Source organism: Rhagoletis zephyria, unplaced genomic scaffold (assembly GCF_001687245.7).
Source record: "Rhagoletis zephyria isolate East Lansing unplaced genomic scaffold, Rhagoletis_zephyria_1.1 Rzeph_scaffold_00095, whole genome shotgun sequence".
Taxonomy (NCBI): Eukaryota; Metazoa; Arthropoda; class Insecta; order Diptera; family Tephritidae; genus Rhagoletis; species Rhagoletis zephyria.
The window spans coordinates 347,031-369,205 of NW_016157179.1; the positions used below are offsets into that span (position 1 = coordinate 347,031).

The window sequence follows — 22,175 nt, forward strand, 5'->3', positions numbered from 1 at the left end:
ACGTAAATAAAATCTGTGTACTCTTACATATATTTTATGCTGGATATCCACTAGGCATTAAATGAAAAAAATTTTAATGAGAAAGTTGGGCATTTAAAAATATTTGTGTTAAAAAAGTAGTCGTTAAATTCAATTCTACATGGCAATTTTTAAATGCCCTAAATATTTCGTCATTACAATGCCTATTGGAAACTCGACATTATGCATTTTGGTATAATCATCGAATAACTGGTTGCAGTTTACCTCCAGCCATAAGAAATCATCATGCCTGCCGTTACCATAATTTTGTAATCGGTAAACTTGTATGACGCTATTTGTACTTCTGATACATAGTTTGACAACTCACATTTCAAAGGTAAGAAATGGTCATTGCTAATATGAAAGCAACTAGTAGCATTCCCTGCAGGGTTTATATATACATACACTTATGTATTAGATACTTAGTGCCGCAGCTCAAATGACCGTTGCCTTCTTTATTAATGAAAAAACATATCAAATTACCATCAACCGTAAGAGAATACAAACAAATGACAACGAAAAGCATGTTAGGGCAAAAGAGTAGATAGTCGAGTTCTGAATTGCAGTGAATGTGTGTGTATGCATTTGCAATGATTGTACCAGTTTGAGTGTGGAGATCAGAGTAGCTATAGTTTGAGCTGCCTTTGAGTAGGTGATTAAATGAGTGAGTGAGTAAGTGTACTCGACTTGCAAATCGTAATATAAATTTGTCGGTACAATTATATGTACACTCAGTTTGTTTTGAAATACGGTAAGGGCTTTAATAGCAAGTGATATTAAATAAATGTGATGTGCGAATAAAAGGAGTATGCGAAACATTTTTCAGTTCTAAGCAATTAAAAAGAAAAATGTTTAATTATTTAAAACTTTGATTTTAATTTAGCACCTGATTTCACCAAAGCACAAACCGGAAGTTTCAAAAGAACATAGTTTCGTTGCTATGCGCATACTTCATGAAAGTCGAACCTGCAATCATTCAGTAATAGCCCCAACTTTTTTTTATTTGTTTATCTTATTTAAAGAAAATCCCAATTAATATATGTATGTGCGAGTATAAATAGGTTATGTATAGGGTGATTAAAGCTTGATTCAGATCTTTGACATCAGTTATGTTAGTGTTTTTTTTTTCCAGGAAATTCATACTACATGCTTTGGCAAAGTTAATCATGGACGATATTCAGTTGAACAACGCGTAAAAGTAAGTGATCCAAGTGGCTGCTCTATAAGAAGTGCATTTCGCGCATTGCGTGATTTTTTCGGTCAACATAACCGGCAGAAATTCGAAGAAATTAGGACGTTGCAAAACGTGACAACAACCCTGCATTTCCGTACAGGTCGTTCGGCCGAAAAAATTACTGATGTGGAACAAAATGTGGATCAGGCCGCGAATATTTACTACGGCATCGTTTATAGGATTTTAATAAAAGACCTAATATATTTACAAGCCTACAAAATTCAATTGACACAGGAACTGAAACCTGTTTCAGCGCCATATATTTACCAACTAGATACTTGAACAATAAGCAGCTGAGATCGATTATTCAAAGAAGTCATCATGAGCGATGAGGCACATTTTCACCTAAAGGGATACGTTAACAGGAAAACTGTCGTATTGGAATACTAAAAATCCACATGTCATTCACCCACAACGAGTCATTGTTTGTTGCGGTTTTGGGCTGGCAGGTCAACGGACCCTACTTCTTCGAAAAGGATGCCGGCAACACCGTTATAGTGACCCGCATTATCTCACGAAACAAAGAGGTCAAATGACCGCCGTGATCTTGGGATTTGACACCATTGGACTTCTTTCTCAGGAGCTAAGTGAAGAGTTTAGTCTAGTCCAGCGCTGAAAAACGAAATTATATGCGTTATAAATTATATACAGCGCGAACTATGCCAAAAACTCATTTCGACAAATTTTGTTGTGAGTTATTTATAATGCTGATTACACACGAGGCAACATAAAAGAACATCTGTGATCTTACTAAATTCCACTTATGTATCTCTATACTGGTGGCTGGTACTATCTTTTTCTTTGCCACTTTGCACAACTTTTTAGCATAGTATTTGAAGCACAAATTTTTCAGAAGCAATTCATAAGCGCCAACATCAACATAAGCAACTTTTGTATTACTCAACCTTTTGCTAATGAGAAGGTCATGTCTCGCTGTTCTCGCACAGAGCGCGTCTAGAGAATATTGGATTTATGTACGTTGAGTTGCAAGCGAATATGACTCTATACATATGTAAGTACTATACATAAGAATTAACAAGAGCAATAGCGTATGTACATACTATAACCGTAAACAATTATACTAACATCAACAGCCAGTCACAAATGCCCCCCATCAGCAAAAAGTTGCACCACCGGGTTATTTATAGGTTGCCGAGCAAGGAATGAGGTGATGTCGTCATAAAAAGGTAGCCTTTTTATTCTTGTTCCTTTGAAAAATGTCTTTATTAACTTGATGGAATAATACCACTATTACTATAGTTCGAAATGACACTGAATTGCTTATTTTGGTGTTAGTCACGTGCTTATTTCTGGAATAATTTCTTGCAGGGGAATAGGTACATTGGAAGTAACTAAGACCATACCACCCATGATGCACTCGCAACCAATTGGCATATCCCATTACTAAAGTCTCTATGTACACAAGTACATACATATATTAGGATAATGATTTACTACTCAGTTTCGTTTTCTATTTCTCTAGTTGAATTTTTCTTTGCCGTTATTAGTATTACTGCAATGTAAGTGTATGTAGTTTTGTTCTTGTTTCGTTTGCTCTATGTCTCTGCTTTCACTGTTCTTCTCTTTGAACTTTGAAGCGAAGTCTAGACTTACAATGGCCTATCATATGTCAACGTCAGAGTACAATGTACTGAGCTAAGTGGGCAACCCACATACTCAGTTAACTTTACTTTGAATTGGCGCAACCTAAAACAGTGGTTCACATACGAGTATCTAGAGCTCCCCGCGATAGTTGGGGTCCAAAAAATTTTGGAAGTCTAGTATTTTTCCTTGTTAGTATAGATCACTGGTTTTCCCCTACCCACATACCTGTATGAAATAGGTAGTGTAGTTGCAGTGCTTAGAGCGAAGACATTGAAAAACAATATCGGACCTAATCCTCCAATTCGTTTTTTTCGTGAAATTTACTTCATGGCTAAGTACACCCGGAAGTGTGCCATTGTCTCTTTACGGGTGACGGGTATTCAACATTTTATCTATCATTTAGATATAGCCTAGCTGGGCCTCGAATTCGGATTATACTTGAAACTTATTAGTGTGGTTTCCGACCTGGTAAGTCCATTGACCAGATTTTCACAGCGCATCAAATAGACACTCGATAGGCAAATCGACACACACCATATTTTTGTCCATCTTAAAGCTGTTTTTAACGGCACGAAAGGAAGCTGTATGTACGATGCCACGCCCCCGCAAAACTAATACGGTTATGTAGAGTGACATTGAGCACGACTTTCCGCTCCGTCCAAATTGGGAAGGATCTGTCCGCGCCGTTTGATACCAAATGAGGTTTCAGAAAAGGCGATTCACTCTGGAAAGCGTCTTAAGAGCTGCCAATCTGAGTCGCAGTGGGATGATATTGAAATCGTTGGCCTGAGACCTACGGACGTTAGCGATGCATTTTGCAGTTTAGAAAAAGAAGCTATAGAGGTCGGTCTAGCGGTGAACGGGGGCAAGACAAAGTGCCTCCTGTTAACCCATAAAAAGTCTTTTCATATTGGGACACACATCACTGTTGGCAGCCATAACTTTGAAGTGGTGTCACTTTGGAAATAAAACGAAGAACAACTCTTACCAAGAGGTTCTACTTTGGGCTCGGTAGGCAACTGAAAAAGGGGCGCTTTGCTCTTTCGACGAAGAAAAATCACGCTCTTTAAATCTTTCATGTCTAAAATCGATTATAAGGCTTCGGGCCTTTTGAGAGAACTATTATACGCAAGATGAAGAAGATGGAATGTCAAACTGTACGCGCTTTTTAACGACATGGACGTAGATAAAAGCATATAAATACAACGATTGCGCTGGCTTGGACATGTTGTTTGCATGGATGACGACGCTCCGATGAAAACAAAGCAAGGTCGCCCTCGAACACAAGAGAAGGACCAAGTGCAGAAGACCTGTCCGCGCTAGGGATGAACAACTGACGCAAATCCGCAAAGGAGAAGCTTTTGGTTCCGGCCCAAACCGACAAACTGTTGCAGTGCCAAATAAGAAGAAGTAGTTGGACACTGAGAAGTTATCAGTTTAATCTGAGATTATTTTATAATTACATACTAACGAGGGCGGAATTGTGTAAGGCTAATCTGCTTCTTTAATTACAGTTTGTAGAGTTTAAGTTCAAAACTGAGGATAATCTATTTACCCAAATGTAAACCTATAATCTACGTATGTTTGTTTATATGTGGTGGGATGAAATTATCTCAGGATCTACTACTAAGCTCTTGATCAAAACACTCTTGGGGTGCCCTCTTACTCTTATAGTTCGTGTTCCATGCTTCTGCCCACTTCTATCCGCAGCCCTATCTACATAGATATGTACATATGTAGGGCAGCCAACTTTACCGAAATTGGTAAACCATGTCTCAATCCTCAATAGGAACGAAGAATACACTTATCGATATTCTATAATTGCATACTATAAGTTTCAACAGTATTAGGCGAAGGAAACGTGTGCGTACGAAAATGAGATTTTTTCTTTATTGCATTTGCAACGCAACCCACTATGCCGCGTCTAATGTTTCCGGCAGACTTGGCAGTCGGTTTTAAGTTCACGCAAACTACTACATAATAATGTTAGTGCTAGCCAAGCTGTTGGTTAGGAAATTTTCCTTGCTATAACCCCCACAAACTCCTTGACTGACTGCGCTCAGGTGATGCATTACTACCACTCTTGTGTATATTATGGCGCAACATTAATAAAGCTCAGTGGGATAATGAACATCAAGATAATGTAGTAGGAAAGAAAAATGAAAATTGATGATAAGCAACGTCAAGACCGTAAATTCAAATTGCCAGTCATTGTAGTTATGGAAAATTGTCTGAAATTTAGTACTTTTAGTAAAACTTGAGTATGTATTTCGAAGCCTTTAATAACTCAACAAACTTTACAGTGGCGCACGTGCGGGGTAGGGCAGCGGGTNATGGGATAATGAATATCAAGATAATGTATGTGTAGGAAAGAAAAATGAAAATTGATGATAAGCAACGTCAAGACGGTAAATTCAAATTGCCAGTCATTGTAGTTATGGAAAATTGTCTGAAATTTAGTACTTTTAGTAAAACTTGAGTATGTATTTCGAAGCCTTTAATAACTCAACAAACTTTACAGTGGCGCACGTGCGGGGTAGGGCAGCGGGTAATACTGCTTACTACCGGCAAGAGAAATCTGATCTGATCCGATACCCCCACCCCACCCCTCGTCTAAAATCTAATATTTTACACTGTTTGTCTATAATTTGTATGTATGTATGTACTTGGAATAGTTATATTTTTCTCCGCTTGACACCGAGGATATCACACTCCCCAAACTATTTACATACATATGTACATATGGAAGTATGTGCGAGAACATGTACTATAGAAGGCAGCGCTTAGTATTGAATTGTACTAACACATACCGGGTACCAAGTGNTACACTGTTTGTCTACAATTTGTATGTATGTATGCACTTGGAATAGTTATATTTTTCTCCGCTTGACACCGAGGATATCACACTCACCAAACTATTTACATACATACATATGGAAGTATGTGCGAGAACATGTACTATAAAAGGCAGCGCTTAGTATTGAATTGTACTAACACATACCGGGTACCAAGTGTAATCGAATATCAATAGCTAGATATTGAATAACGCGGGCGTCCTTCTTGATAGCACTTTTCTTATAGTACACGAGGTGTGTGTATTTGTTTTGGTTGTGTGTTTTTTTTTTGCAATTTAATATTTTCTACTATTCTATATTGCAAAACAAAAACACAATAACAGCAACAAGCTACCGAAATGGGGTGTATATGTATATATTTACATATGTATGTCAGTATGTACATGAATCGGAGTATANAAAACACAATAACAGCAACAAGCTACCGAAATGGGGTGTGTATGTATATATTTACATATGTATGTCAGTATGTACATGAATCGGAGTATATATTTCTAAATGGATAAAAGTATTGAATGCCGCTATATACAAACATACATACGATGTATACGAATATGTGTGTATTTATGAATGTGCCTATGAGAATGTGTCATACGATCATATGTGTTGCATGTGGCTGTCATATGAATACAAATGTTATAAATATGCATGAGATTATTATATTACAAGGCGTATCGTAAGTGCATTTTCCGATATTAAATGACATTCGTGCAAAACGCAAAATTGTTAACAAAACATAAATGATCACACATCTGTGGTCTTGACTGGCATAAGTTAGCTAAAAGTGGTTTTAGATTGCATTTTTGTTCTTGGGTAGGACTATGGTTGTTTAAAGTCCAAGCCTGGTGCGAAATTCACATACTCTAATTTTGATGTTAAGCTGTTGGGGCAGGCTAAAATTTTGCTTTGTTGTTAAGCTATTAAAAGTCTCATATGTATAAGGCAAAGGTTTAGCGAGAAAATTCGACTAAAATGCGAATAGGGATAAAGTTAAAAATTTCTAAAAAATAAGGATATCGATTAATATGTATATCGACGATTTAGTAAAGTCGACAATTAGTTCCATTAACAGCTTTATTGCAGGGACCGTAACAGTTACAACTTTTATTAATAAAATCGCTCTTTAACAATTATTTTGTGACTTTTATTTAATTACTCTTTAAATAACCGTCATTTCTGACTCTTATTTTATAAATCGAAAATAACAATTATTTTTGATTTTTATCTAAATAATCTGCAAATAACAGTTACTTATCTTTGATTTTTGAATTATTTATAAAAGTCATAAATAAAAATTAGTCACTGACTGCCAATGATTTAAAAAACAAAAGCCAGTGACTGATTTCAAAAGTAAAAGTCACTGATTTCTTTTTATTGAGGACTTTATAAATAAAAGTCTTCAATAACAAATAATATATAAGTCACAAATAACTATTATTTTGGATTTATAAAAAAAAAAAAAATTATTTTCAAATTTGAGTCTCGGTGAAAAAAGAAATCGATTGGCATGTATCACTCAGTTGTAGAACATTTCCTTCATAGTGAACTTTTTCATGACAATTTTCATCAATAACCGATTCGGTCCCTGCTTTTTTGATAAAGACAACGCGAACTACAGAAAACTATNTCGATTGGCATGTATCACTCAGTTGTAGAACATTTCCTTCATAGTGAACTTTTTCATGACAATTTTCATCAATAACCGTTATATTCGGTCCCTGCTTTTTTGATAAAGACAACGCGAACTACAGAAAACTATCTACAGTAGTAGGTATTAGCTAGATAAATTTGTTAGAGGATTTTCACTGCGACCTTGGGTCTATTGTGCCCTCAAAGTTCAACTTAAAACCTCGTCCAGGCCTAGTGCCTTGATGAAACCGAGCAGTTTCGTTAGGGGTAGAGACTGAATATGCCTAAAGTTCGGTCACAACCTTGTGTTAGTCTTCTTCTCGCCACCGCATTGCATTCTAAGAGGTTTCTGGTGCTCTGTCATCTGCGCTAATTCCCACGAAATGCATATGTGGCTGCAGCCTGCAGTGACCTGTTAGAAGTCCTGCTATAAATTTCAAATTAGTCTTTTGCAGACGTACTTTCGCCTGCCTTAGGCCAGGCTTGTTCTCCCAATGTACTTTTCTTAGCTGACGTTATTTAGATCTGTAAGTAAGGGTCTGGTCCTACTGGTCGAGTGGCTGCTGCTGATCTATCTAGTCTGTCAACCTCCTTGTTGCCCTGTATGCCTTTGTAGTCCAGGACCCACAGCAGTTGCACTGTGTTGCGATCCGCTAGTTTTGTTGTTTTTGTACAAAATATCCTCCTAAACACTTCCACATTTTCTGTGCCATTTTGCACGCCTTCGGCAGATCTCGGAGCTATCGACTTTCACTCTCGCAGATGGAAATTTTTACAGTCACTGAAAGTTTCCTTTCTACGCTTTCACCTCGAGCATTCAGCGCAACCGTCACATGCCGGCAAGGACATGCGGTCGAGCCTAATCATGCCTTCTCCAAAAATAGGCAGTCTTATAACCAAATTGTTATGAATCCTTATCTGTGTACGATTGAAATGGAGGTACGATGTAGTCACGTATGTTTGTATGTACAGTGACACCTGCAAAGGCTTTTCGTATTGTTTTTGAAATATCTATGTTTCATTGTCCGTAAAACGTCATACTTATGCACTTTATCTTAGATCAACGCGTAATTGGAGAGGTTAGCGCAAGCAAAACAAAAATCTTACCGAATTACCCAAATTACATATGTGCATGATGCGATGCGGTAAGCAATTATCCATATTTTGGTATCAATTAAGTTATGACTCTTCTACGTACATATGTACATACATATTTATGTATTTCCTCTTTCTTGCTAGCGCATTTATTATGCCTGTCTAAGCTCCTTGGCGAATTTGTGCTTGCAATGAAATATCATCTTGCATCAGCGGCGAGTCGGTATTATATTTTGTTTCGTTTATAATTATAACCTCACACCTGAGTTTGTTTTTAGATTTTCGCCTCTGTCGTCTAACCAAAACAAACGGTTATATGTTGGCAATGTTTTGTTAATGAAGTGCGCACGTTTACCTTTTCGTCTTCTTCCCATTTCCATCATTTCAAGCTTTGCTTAGTTACCTTAATATTTTTTCTGTATTTTCCTTGTCATTAAGTCGATGCGCTAACAAATGGCGCCTTACAAAAATACGCCATGCAATTTGATATCTACATAGCAGTGATGCTTACTAAACAACAAAACGGATAATCACCAAAACAAAGGTCTTATGCCAGTTTTGTTGCAACAAGGATAAGTGACATGTGTAACGTGTTATTTTTCCGCGAAATATACTTTCACTGTGTTTATTGTTACATGTCTTTCGGCTTACGTTAGAACGGAATCAGATATGCCGCTAAGAATAGACATCAGATGGAAGAAATCATAACAAATGTTAGCGATTAATGTCGAATTCGAAGGCGGGTGGTGGAACGATGGCTTCGATATGGTTTACTTAGCGAATAATTAAGTAATTAATTTGATGGTGGCTTATAAATAATGCTACACTCTCCATTTAATGTGGACATAATTATTAGACTAGCTGAGAAGCAGACAGAAAATGGGCGAAACAATTGAAAAACTATGATTTCTATTGGCTTTTGTACGAGCTATCTGATGGTGGTATACCTTTTCCAAAATTTTTCCATTTTCACGGGGAAAATTCGAAACGAATATTTATTTGAAATTTTTCTCAATGATGGTCACTTTCAATATTGTTTTAAGTCGTCTCAATCGAAAGATCAGGTCTTTTTATATAAAAATCGTATATAAAAAAGGGACTTTTTTAATTTTCATAGTCATAAAACATTCTAGAGCGCGCTAAACTAATCGCGGCGCTCCGTCGTGTAACGTCGGCTACGTTCACTTGCACGGCGGGGTCGCACCAAAAGGTAGAAGGCTGTTAGCTGAGTTTGGTTGAGTGTGCATGTGAAGAGGTGGTTGGTGTTTTGAGGGCAACCTTCAAAGGCCGGTCATGCATTTACTACGTTCGGGTATAGTCTGAACAGATTGCAGCTTAACTCGGATCTCTCTTGACCATTGAAGCTCATTTTCTGTGAAAGAAAGCGATTGTACTCCGATGACGGCATTTTTTGTACATATGTAATCTAGGAACTCGCTCTTCAGTTCGCATAGCTACCTGATACAAGGAGACTACGGGGCATTATTACTTGTATAGGTGTAACGCATTGGCCTTCCTAACCCTTTCTTCCACATTAGACCTCCACGTCAACTTACTATCAATAATAACTCCTTGATACGAGTATTTGGTAAATGGTTTAGAATTTAGCGTAAAATTTCCTATTTTGGATAGCGGCTAGGATGGAAAGAAGTACAAGGTCTGTATTTTCTATATTTATTTCGAGCCTGCGCTCTTATTCAGCTGTGAATGTATCTAAATCGTCCACACACAAACAATCCCTCAATTGAGACGAAATAAAAAGCTCTCGATATGTCGAGAATTTCTTCTAAAAAGGCCAACCTTTTCAATGGAAACCTTCAGTGTTGCCTATACGCAAAATAGATGGCGCAGTCCTGAATTTAAATTATTTATTATCAAAATCCATGCATTCGAATTTTATACGAAACATTTTCGGGAGACTTGTTTTTGATGTTCTCTTTTACAAGTTTGCTTATTATAAACGCAAGGCCATAGAAAAAACAGTAGAGCAACAAGAAGTTTAGCACAGCGTTATGAGGGGCTCGCTGCACTGCTCGTTGGAGTGGACAGTAAAAAAAACAAAACACAAGTCATATGAGCTGCCATCGTTTAAAATTTAACGGCTGCAATTTGAGCGAGGGTAGGTACATATTTGAATAAATGTAAACACTTGTATGTATGTAAGTATGTCTCACTGCACTTTTTCTTGTGGCAGTTCAATGCGACTTGACAATATTTATACCAGTTTATAATTACTTGAAATTTTTTTCACTCACTCATTTGCTGCAAAATCCATTGATGCAGCCGTTGTTGTGATTATTTTCATTTTGTCTCGTTGTTGTTGTTGTTGCCATTGCTGTAGTTAAAGCTATTATTGCTGTGCATTTTGCCTATTCGTTTGTGAAATCTCAGCTTACAAAAGCATATTAAATTTATTTTATAATGAATTGAATACAAGCAGACACGCACACATAGCAGCAAGAAAAAAATGCATAAATGTGTGCGCATTCATACATACTCGTATGTACATTCTATGTTGCAGCAACAAATTTTGCGACAGCAAACATTTCAGAAAAACAAAAAGTAAGAGCTATCTGCAGGCGCATGGCATGCAATGCATACCACTGCAGCAGCTTCCCCACCCAACCTCAGACTTCTTTCGCTTGCATCTGTATAGATTAAGTATTCCAAAATCTAAAGCTTTAGCCCGCAAGCTCAGGCCAGAGTGTACGGATTGTCGCCTGCCAGTTATAGCTGGCGTTGGGTGCTGCTAGTCTGCCTGAAAGACTAAGACGATCGCATGTGAGCTTCGTTTATAGAAATTCGATAGTGTTTTGGATGCGTACTTGTGACCCGAGGATTTATGTTGCAAGGCGCAAAATGACACATACGTGCACATATGCACATGCATACGTGCATATGTGAGTATAGCTAGAGTTAGCATTTTCGCCACAATCACATTACCAGGCAATGGGTATAGGAAATGAAATATGTACTATAATAAATATGCCGCATTTCATCCACCCCTTCCACAACACCAACAATTCTTATTGTTGATCTTGTCCTACCTACTTCTTTGGTATTTTTATATGGCCGCTGCGCTGGTAGCATCTACTACGCCTTTTGGCAATTCGATTACAAAGCAACAACAACAATAACAACTGGCAATGAATAATAACAAATGCACATACACATACATATGCAACACTCTGAAAACCATATCACATGCAACAAACAGCCAAAGGCATGATTACAACAACAACAGCGCAAGCATGGAAAGTAGTTAAATAAGCAACAGCAACAGCAACAGCAAAACTGTCATTACCCTGATATTTGATATGCGCTCTCTGGTTTTGACTGCAACTCGGCAAGGCTGCCTGGCAGGCTGGTAGGGCGGTAGGCTGTTAGTGGATCCGGCGAAAAGTGGCCGGTAGGAAAGGAGTAAATTGACAAGAGTGCAGGAATGAGTATAAATCTCATTTTACGTGCATACATACATATACGTTTGTGTTTGTAGATGTGCATATACTGTATGTAAGTATCTTGATATCAGAGACTGCAATCGGCATGAAATTGTACATATGTATGTACATATGTGTAGGCAAAACGCATGTAAAGGATATTAGGTTGCATGTTACGAGGCGACAATTTGCAACGAATTTTTAGTGAAAAATATCAAGTAAAATTTGATTAATTAAATAATAGAAGAAATAACTGCAGTGGTATAAAAAAAAATCATTTAATTGGAAGTTTTAGTTCGACCTTTGATTTGTAGTTAATATCATATTCAAAAATGTACCTATACCTAGAAATGCGGCTGGATTATTTGGAATAGAGTAAAACCGAGTACCCAATCCATTTCAATGTCTCTGTTTTCCTTGCACTAATTGCTATTTTATCTATGTTTTTCCCTAATTCAGGCGATTTGAGCGTCTAAGGGTCAATTTCAGAGTGCGTAATTAACTCAGAATACCTCTAGTACATATAATAAAAATTCTACAACGTTTTCAATCTCCTAATTTTATCAAGAAAAAATATTGTTTTGAAATGGTTACATAGATCTGTCTTTAAAGTTGTGGTAAAAAGCTATTTTAAAATGGAAAAATTTACTTAAAAGTTTATTTTTATTTTTTTGAAAAAGCAAACTATTTTTCTTTCTTAATGCACCTCAATCGCTTAACAAATAACTCGGAAGATAATTCTTTAATGCGAGACGTTTTGTGAATATGTTTTTTTTATGAATAAGTTGATAATTTCAGGGTGTTAAACGAAATTCAAATTATTTGACCATAACTACAATCTATATATATACAAGTAAGCTGCACGAGTATGTTAGTATCGGAAGAGTACGTCATTAATTAACACTTCTGACGATTACCACTATACGAAAGAAGCATAGTTATACAGGGTGACAATAAATAACCGGTACAAAGTTTAGCATGCGCTGCCACAAATTTATTACACGATAAACAAATTATTTTTTGCAGTTTTTTTGGCTATAACATCAAAACGCGATTTTAACTAAATTCGAGGGTATCCATGATACATAGGTCGTTCGTGAGACCGGGATCAATCGTGAATCGGTGCGGCGAATAGCTCAAAAGAGCCTACACCTCAAGGCGTATAAATTCCAAAAAGTTCAGCTCCTCTCGGAAGAAAACAAGAGCTTGCAACTGCAAAAATAACGATGGGAGCACATTCTCTTTACCCACGAGAAGCTGTTCACCGTGGAACAGCCGCACAACCATCAAACCTGGTACCTCAGCCATTGTCGAATGCCGTAAAAATACGCACTCGGTTATGGCCTGGGTGGAATTTGGGCCAGCTGCAAGACTCCCCTGGTTTTCGCGGCTCAAGGACGCAAAATCAACCAAGAGGAGTACCGCCGCGATATTTTCGAGTCCGCGGCGCTTCCGTGGGCGAAGCACCACTTCGGCGATATGGAATGAACGCTTCAATAAGACTCTGCACCGGCCCGCAAAGCGAGAATAACGCAGAACTGGTGCAGATTTCAACTCGTCTGCCGCTTGTCCACCCTACTCCCCGGATCTTAACCCAATGGACTACAGTGCGTAGTCGATTTTCGAGGCCAGAGCATGGCTAAGGACCACAAACACACGAGGCACTAACACAATCTCTCCGTCAAGAATGGGACCAATGGTCTTCAAAAAATCTGCGGTCAATTGTAGAAAATTTTAAATCACGTTTGGCATTCGACGCAAAGGGGTCGCTTTGCAATCGGCTAAATATGTTGTTACTAAATGTCCATGTTACTGCTATTTAGACATAATTTTTGTTTTTTTGATGAATTGTTTCCGTCTAAAATTTTTATGATAAAAAAGGCTAGTACTCTTTATTTATTTTCACCCTGTACATAGTATGTATGTACATTAGACTTCATCACCAAAAAAGTTGCGGTTTTTCCAACGGGACTGCAAAATCTATTATATTTGAAGATGTGCACCAAAATATTTCGCAAAAATATTAAGATTTACGGGAGCTGGGCCAATTTAAAAATACCTCAAAAAATGAGTTTTTTATGCATAAAAATAGTCTCTTGAAGAACTTTTTGAAAAAAGCCCCCTCAGATGAAAAAAACAGATTAGGCTTAAAAAATCTGCATGCAAATATTTAAAAACGTGTCAACGGAATCGTAATTATGAGATTTTTGATGCTGTTTTTTACATTTTTCAAAGTTTGATTTACGAAACTATGCTGATTTAGACTTATGGGGTATTTTCCCACTATTTTTATTCCTGTGCAAAAAAAAGTCATTCATGTGACAATTGTTTTTTTCAAATACCAACACACCTTAATTCAACTCGGATTGACGCTCGTTCATCCTCCCTTTCTCTTTCATACCTTGAATGAGTTTATTAGCAAAGAAATAAAAAGAGCGAGAAAATACCTTTCCAATGATGCCTCAGAAGTCTAAATCGGAATAGTTTAGGTTCAGTTATTCAAGTTTTTCTTATGCCATTCTTTGAAAAAAGTTAGAAAACAGCATAAAAAATCTCATTATTACGATTCCGTTTAAAATTTTTTTTAAATATTTTTATGCAAATTTTTTAAGCTTAAACCGTTTTGTCATTTGAGGGGATTTTTTTTATCGTTAAGAAACTATTTTTATTCATATTTTCAAATCGGTCCAGCTCACGTAAATCTTGATATTTTTCCGAAATATTTTGGTGGTCGTCCTAAAATATAATAGGTTTTATAATTCCCATGGAAACGCAGTAACGATTTTTTTTTTGTATAGAGAGTGATGCAGTATAATATATGTACATACAGATGTACGTACACATAAAGATTCACTATGTATTAAAATTTGAACATCATTCCTACACTCACTCACCTTTATCTCATCGCTGGGCAGCTCCTTTTTTATTTTAACCGCTTGCATATCTGTTGGGCTGTTGTCTGCTGCGTTCGAATTCGAACTTGTTGCTATTGTTGTTAGTTTAGTTGTTGTTGTTGTTGTTGTTGTTGCGGTATTTGGCGCTTGTTCAGCCACTGTTGTAGTTTTTATTTTAATAAATTCAACACTATCGGGTGCAGATTTTTTGGACATACTTTTTTTAAGGCAATTAAAAAATTCCAATACAATTTTTCAAACGAAAAATGCTTAATTTTTTCGGGTAAACACTTCACTGGAGACACTATTTAATTAACATTTCTATTACTGAAAGGAAAAAACAAAAATTAATAAACTAAAATTTTAAATGAGTTCACGATGGATATGCAAGTATGTTTCAAACAGAATTCTAGCCACATATACTTTGTAGATTAAATGTACATTTCTTGTTTTGATTGAATATTTTGAATTTTTATTTTCAAGTTAAATTTGCCAAGGCATTCTAAACTGTAGTGCAATGGTTATATAAAACCATATATGTACACGCACATATGTACATATACCTATGTATGCAGGCACACACTTAGTTGCAGATAAACCCCTGAGCAACGTATCTTTTTACACATTGATTTGCGTGCATTTGTTTTATGTCTGCCTTCCCGTCAACTTTTTGGTAATTTAATACTTTCGTTGAAATGTTACCAAGTATCGAGTGACACTTCGCAGCGCTTGGAGAACATTAAAAATTTCCGAATAAATGGCATGCAATAGAAGAATTGTCGACGACGAAGTTGGCAAAGTTAAAAATTAAAAACAAAAAATGTATTTACAGATGAAAATGATTCACACACAGAAAGTATGTATGTATGTACATATGTACGTACATAAGTACATCCATATGTCCCCACGAGAATGTATATTTTTGCTATTTTATTTTATTTAATACCATTTACTTTGTCTTATATATTTTATTTTTATTTTCTTTGAGTTTGTTTGTTTTAATTATTTTACTTTATTTTGCATTCATCGATTTGATTTACTAATTTATTTCATTCATTTGATTTTTCTTTTAAATCTACTCTTTATTTTCCACTTTTGTTTTTTGTTATTTACACAAATTCAAAATGCAATTCAAATTCAAATCGGTTCTCTCATTTTAGGCACAGAAAAAAATTTTTCATTGCTGATATTTTCCATATTTCACAGCACGCACGCTGCTTTTAATCCAAAAATAGCATTCTTTTTGATTTGTGCATACATAGGTACCTATTTATTTAAAGAAAACGAAGAACGAAAGCACACAAAATAAAAGAAAATATTTCACTCGCACTTAAATAATTCACTTTGTTATTTTATTAGTTAATTTTTGCAATTTTAAATTATTATAACCTTTTAAAACACTCAACTGTAGTACATATGCATGTATGTATGTATTTTTATATATGTATGCACATAAAAGTATATATATATACATAGGAGATTAATTAAAATCACTCGTTCACCCGCCAGATTCAGTGGCCAACCGTACACGCTCACGTTTCGCTTACAAATAAGCCTTTCGCGCCACATTCTAGTTGTTTTGCTCCAAAGTACGAGTATGTTCCTGCAGATATTTCACTTGTACATGCCGAGTGAGCCATTCGGTTGCATGCGCATTTTACTCACTCATTCAAGCATTTTATGTGAGTGAGAAATTCACCCTTGCATTCTCTTATCTTAGCTACAACAAAAGCATGTCAAGAGAGTTTTATTTATTTTTAACTTTTCGTTACGTTTCATTTTGCAATTTACTTACATATTTTATTTTATCTTTTTGTTCCGCTGTTCTTTCTTTCTTGCATTTTGGCTTTATAATGAAATTGAAATCAGTAATGAAAACGAAAGCAAATTGAGAAGAAACTTAAAATCATATAAAAAAGAAAATTTATTTCTCTCGTGTATGCATTTACCTTTAAATATTTTAGTAGTTTTAAAAATAGTATTAGGGGAATCGTAGGAGGGAGGGGAGAATGCATGGCGACATGCATAGATTAATTTTCAGTTGGTTGGCCAACGTGGGGCATGTTTTGTACGTACATATGTACATATGTAGATATGTATGTTTGTATGTATGTCTTTAAGTAGATATGTATGTTGGCAAATGCCTTTCGGTTTTGTTAGTTAAAAGTTGATAGAGGCCTTTGTTGCTTCAAATATGTATTATTAATAAAAGTAAATATGTACATACGCAATGCTAAAATGCTTTTGATACTTAATTTATACAATATACATTTGTATGGAAGTATGTACGTATATCCATATAACTTCACATTCGATATAAAATACCATTCACAAGGAATATTAAATTATACAATTTATTTATTTGTTGCTTTGTCAATCGGCGTCCGGCTGAAAATCCTTCTATTTCCATATCAAATTGCACATTTGCATATCGACCATTTAATTAAGTGTTGTTCGTGGAAAATAAACAAAATCAAAGGAGATATACATACATATTAAATCAAAAAAATAATAATAAAGCTCATACACATATGTACATAAGATATTATGCCAAATGCGAAAAAAAATTTTTGTTTGAAAAATGCAAATTTTTTGTTTCCTAAAGTTCCAAAAACAACTTATTTATTACTGCAAATTGCATTGGACAACATGCCATCAGCAGCTTTTCTTACTGCCAAATTGTTGCAAGTAGAAATTTTTCTAATAAGAACTAGCAATTTCTGAATGCAAAGCAGGGTGGCCCAAAAACGCATGTGAAAGAGTAAAGTCGAAATTTTTATGTTCTCACCCCCTAGGATTGTTCTATACCGAAAAAATATATCTCTATTTTTTATTTTGAAATCAAAAAATATTTAGAGGTCGCTCAACGCGCTCAAAGTTTTCCATGTATTTTATACGTGGAAAAAAACAACTTTTCGTAGAAATGATATAGAATTCTTAAAAATCAATATTATTCTATCGGAAAACTCTGTTTATCGCAACTATAATACATAGGTCCGCCGAAAACCCCGAAAAACGTAATGGAGGACCAATAAAAAATCGTTCGTATTAAAAAATGGTTAAATAAACAATTGGGTATTATTATTGAAAGTCTCCTGAAGACCAGAGTTCCGATCTACATACATAACTAGCACCACATAAATCAACATTTCCAATTTCGTACAAAAATTATAAAAATTAAATAAATTTTAGCTACACCCACAAATTTTAAACATTTTCTTAAAAGTTAAAAAAATTATGTATGCAGTTTTATAGTCCAATAAATTTTAGTAGGTGAAAGTGCAAATTCAAGACGCTAGAAAATCGCGTTGATTTTTAATAACTTTTTTGTTGGCGGTGCTAGGCATTTTCTTCCATATAAAAGCAATTGTTGGAATACATACTTTATATGGAAATGCAACGCGATTTTCTACCGTCTTGCAACTTGTACTTTAGCTTACTAAAATTTAATGGAACATAAAACTGCATACCTGAAATGTTTCTAAAAATTTGTAATAAAAAATTTAAATTTTTGGATAAAATTTTTTAAGTTTCTTGGATTTCTATAATTTGTGGACGAAGTTTAAAATGTACATTTATGTGGCGCTGGTTATGTACCGTTTTAGACTTATATAAAAAAAAAATACAAACATAAAATAGATAAAATATTTGTGTATAACACGAAAATGACAGAGTCGCCGTTTTCTGCAGCCAACTTTATTACCTAACACCCTGTCAAAATCGGATTTTGCAACCGCTCAGCGTTGACGCCGCGTTGTTTCGGTATGCTTTATACAAATTTTATGGGCATGAGATTTTTTTGACAGCAGACAACGCTGACGCTTTTGTTTAGGTATGTCAGTAACTGGCGTCCCTAAATTGGAGCTCTAAGCGTTGCGTCCCCATCTCATCCATTGCCCATCCGATGCTTTGTTGAATTTCTTCACTGGAAGGGGTTTTTACGTGGCGGGTCTCAAACCCAGTGCTTAACCCATTGCTGGGACAAAAGCGAATTTTGTGCATTGTGGGCTGAATGCTGTCCGCCCCGTTTGCTACATCCTTTGCTTACAGTTTTTCTTAAAAAAAAACCCAAACCAAAAGATGATTCTTTTATTTTCTTTTGATTAAATAACTTCTTTTTTTTCCTCTTATTCTCAGCCAATGAAGAATAACCCCCTTATTCTAGAATCGCATGCTGCAACCCTTGCGGAAACATGTACAGCATTGCCAGCTATCAGTTGTTTTTCGAAGATAGCTGAATGAAGGAAAACAAAGTGGAAAGGAGTTAAAAAAGCCCTCATCATGTGCTTGTTTATTGTAAAATTGGTTAATTTTACATATTTTGAGGAAAATTATGGATTCTGATGTATGTATTTGCAATTATAGCAGCAGAGTAAGCGGGCGCTATGGCAATGGATTCACAAAGTTATGCGGAGCTGTCGGGCATAGTAACCATGGGCGCATCTATGTCAGCTTCTAGTTGAATTGTTGAACCACAAGCCAGAACTCCTCCTATGCCTGAAGCTCTGGTTCTCAATCCAGTTAATGCAATAACAGCTTCTTCCAAGCCATTGAAAACATGCACTTTGTTAGGTCCACCACCTGTTGCACTTGCTTCTGCCTTCGGCCGCGCTTAGGGACTATAACCTTTACTAAGTAGAATTCTACTTTCTGTGTTGCGGGGAAGAGGGGCTTCCGCATGTCAAAGGTAGACAACATTTCTCGTGCATATCACTCCGGCTACGCCGTCCACAGTATTTTTGCGCAGAACCCACGTCGAAATTTGCAAAAAAGTGCATAGTGCAAACCGAGTTTATTAATAAGCTAGTGGTAGGAAATTTGAAACATTTATCTTAAATAAAATGTTAATCCTTTTATTACACGGGTATGTTACAAGTTTTTGGATTCGGGTTATGCGTTTGGACACAACAAGCGAAAATCGTTGTACATTAACTAAACCGGACCCAAGTTTCTCGATAAGGGGCAACAAATATTCTTTTTTGCTCATTTATACAAAGCAGTGGATAAAAATATACGTATATGCGAAAGGCAAATTTATCTGTTTAAATGAACACCACCAATATTTCTTGCAAACACACATCGATTTACATCTTTTATTTCGCCTCCGACACAGAATTGTTTTCGTAAAAAATTACGCAAAAAAGCTTACTCGTTCGTTTTTAGGCATGCCATTGTTACGAATTTCGAAAGTTCGAAAATACGATTCGGATTGCAGCATACTATTTCTACGATTCGTAGCAAAATCCGAATACGAAAGAGTTGCAGAATAGGGGTGTAAATCCCAAATGGCATATTCAATTTGATAAAAGATGACTTCCATCAAAGCACATAAAACGTAGATTTATTTATAATATGGTGTTCACATGAGGCGATTTTACAGGCAACTTTTAGTTGAAACCAAAAATCGCCTGGTGTGAACGTCCTTTCAACTAATCCCGGGTTGGCTTTACATTACATTGGTTTTTGGGTGTTTTTACAAAACTTTTACGAATTTTGTCATGAAACTTGGCGGGGATGTTAAGAATCGTATACACTCTAAAAAGTGCATGTAAAACTACTACTGAAAAGTGTTTATTTTTCAACCAGAATCTGTTCAAGTATACGCACAAGATGTTCAAGATTTGATTTTGAACATGAGTTGTTTAAAATATACACATGAAATGTTTAAAATTACAAACATTTTGAAAGTAAAAGTATATTTTTCACAAATAATAAATATTAAGTGCCAGGGGCGCATGCAGGAATATATTTTTGGGGGGAAAGGGTTTATACTTCTAAATATATATCATCAGCAAATACTGAAAATTCGCTCTTTAAAATACATTTATGAAAGTTTTATTTACAGTATGAAATAAATAAATAAATTTTTTAAAGTATCATCAATTGCATTTTATTTACATAAAATTTACAAAGAACTCATTCTATTTAAAACCGGCTTCAAAAATGGGGAGGTTATCAATTATTCGTGAACCGATTCCAATAATTCTTTGTTTTACCGGAAAGATGGTACCTTAAGGGTCGTCTCGTAATTTGGTTTAGATCCGATCATTGAGTCATGAAAAAATTAACGGTTAAAGATGCACTTAACTTTCAAAAGTAATACAAAATTTTACAAAAGAATTTTGATATAAATAAATTAAATAATTTCACGAAATTTTTACACTTTTTTATTCATTTTCGTCGATTTCTGGTTTCTCATTTTTTTATACTTCGAATAACGAAAATTTAACTGAACTTGTATTTTTATCATGTAGCTCATTTTGGTGGAACGAATTCGAAGTAAGAAAATTAAATATTCGAATGCTTATTAAGTACATATCAGTGGTAAACTTTTTTAGGCTGTAAAGTCTAAAAACCATCAGTAAGTGAGTATGCATTGCATATTTTTAGGACAATGTTTTCATTCGCAGTTAAACTTTAAAGAGCTCTCAAGAAAAAGAAAAATTCTTACAAAATGACGCACAAGAATGGAATGAAGAAATTTTTTCCATCAAAATTTCTTATATCATAATAAATTTAGCCACAAAACCCACCCCTTGTGTGCGGTACGTGACAAATTTGGTATGTAAATGTAAACAGACAGGGTTTAATTTTGCACACACTAGGAGAGGAAACTAGTTACCTCTTTTTATATGCGTAAATTTAAACGAAAATTTTTTAGACGAAATTTTAAACATTTTATGTGTAAACTTCGAAAATGTGATCAATAAATCTTTAAAACTCAAAAAAAAAAATTTGAAATTTGTTCTACGCCACACATATGATAAGTAAAAGTAAGCAATCAGTGTTTAGATTTGCATTCATTAAGAGAGGAAACTGGTTACCTATCTTAATATGCACAAATTTAAACAAAAATTTTTTAGAGTGTATATTTACATTATTTATACCTCTTTTGACTTTATTAGTAATAGTATTTAACTAATTTGTTGATAATTATTTGCAGTTTCACTAGCAAATTTTCACATAAAAAGAGCACTTAACACTTATATTTTGATACCATCTTTGCAATGTTCACATGTATTTTGTATACATTAAATGTATGTATTTGTTTTTTTTTTTGTTAACAATATAAAACACGTTTAATAACTTCACTACTTGTCTTCAAAAAAGTACACAAGTAAACAAATCAAAATGGCTGTAATGGTGAATAGAAAGAAGCTACCAGATGTTCGAAAATGAAATCGGTACACTTAACAGAAGGGACATTCAACAATCTACTTCTGTTTCATAATGATCTCGATAATATAAGGGAATAAATGAGTACAAAAAAACAAAACTTTGATAAATAATTAAAAATTTTAATAAAAAATTGCGTGATTTTATGCAAATCAATTGTTTTTATAAAAATCAATACTTCGATAAGTAATGAAAAGTTTTTATAAAAATCACGCGATTTTTTATTCAA

At 35.1% G+C, this 22,175-nt stretch overlaps 1 protein-coding gene across 7 annotated transcripts in view; it reads right to left on the minus strand.

Annotated features, from left to right (window-relative positions):
- The window catches only part of Sobp (Sine oculis-binding protein), a 42,712-nt gene extending 26,394 nt beyond the window's left edge, over nucleotides 1-16,318 (minus strand). The window contains exons 1-2 of one of the 7 annotated variants that reach the window (XM_017632045.1): nucleotides 16,160-16,318; nucleotides 14,771-15,091 (exon numbers count right to left, since the gene is read on the minus strand). In XM_017632045.1, the coding sequence (XP_017487534.1) occupies nucleotides 14,771-14,986 (216 nt within the window). In that variant the 5' untranslated portion in view covers nucleotides 14,987-15,091; nucleotides 16,160-16,318. Of the gene's footprint in view, nucleotides 1-14,770; nucleotides 15,098-15,723; nucleotides 15,743-16,159 lie in introns of those variants that run through there. The other 6 variants (XM_017632038.1, XM_017632060.1, XM_017632052.1 and 3 more) reach the window with 6 other exon arrangements.
- Between the last annotated feature and the right edge of the window lie 5,857 nt (nucleotides 16,319-22,175).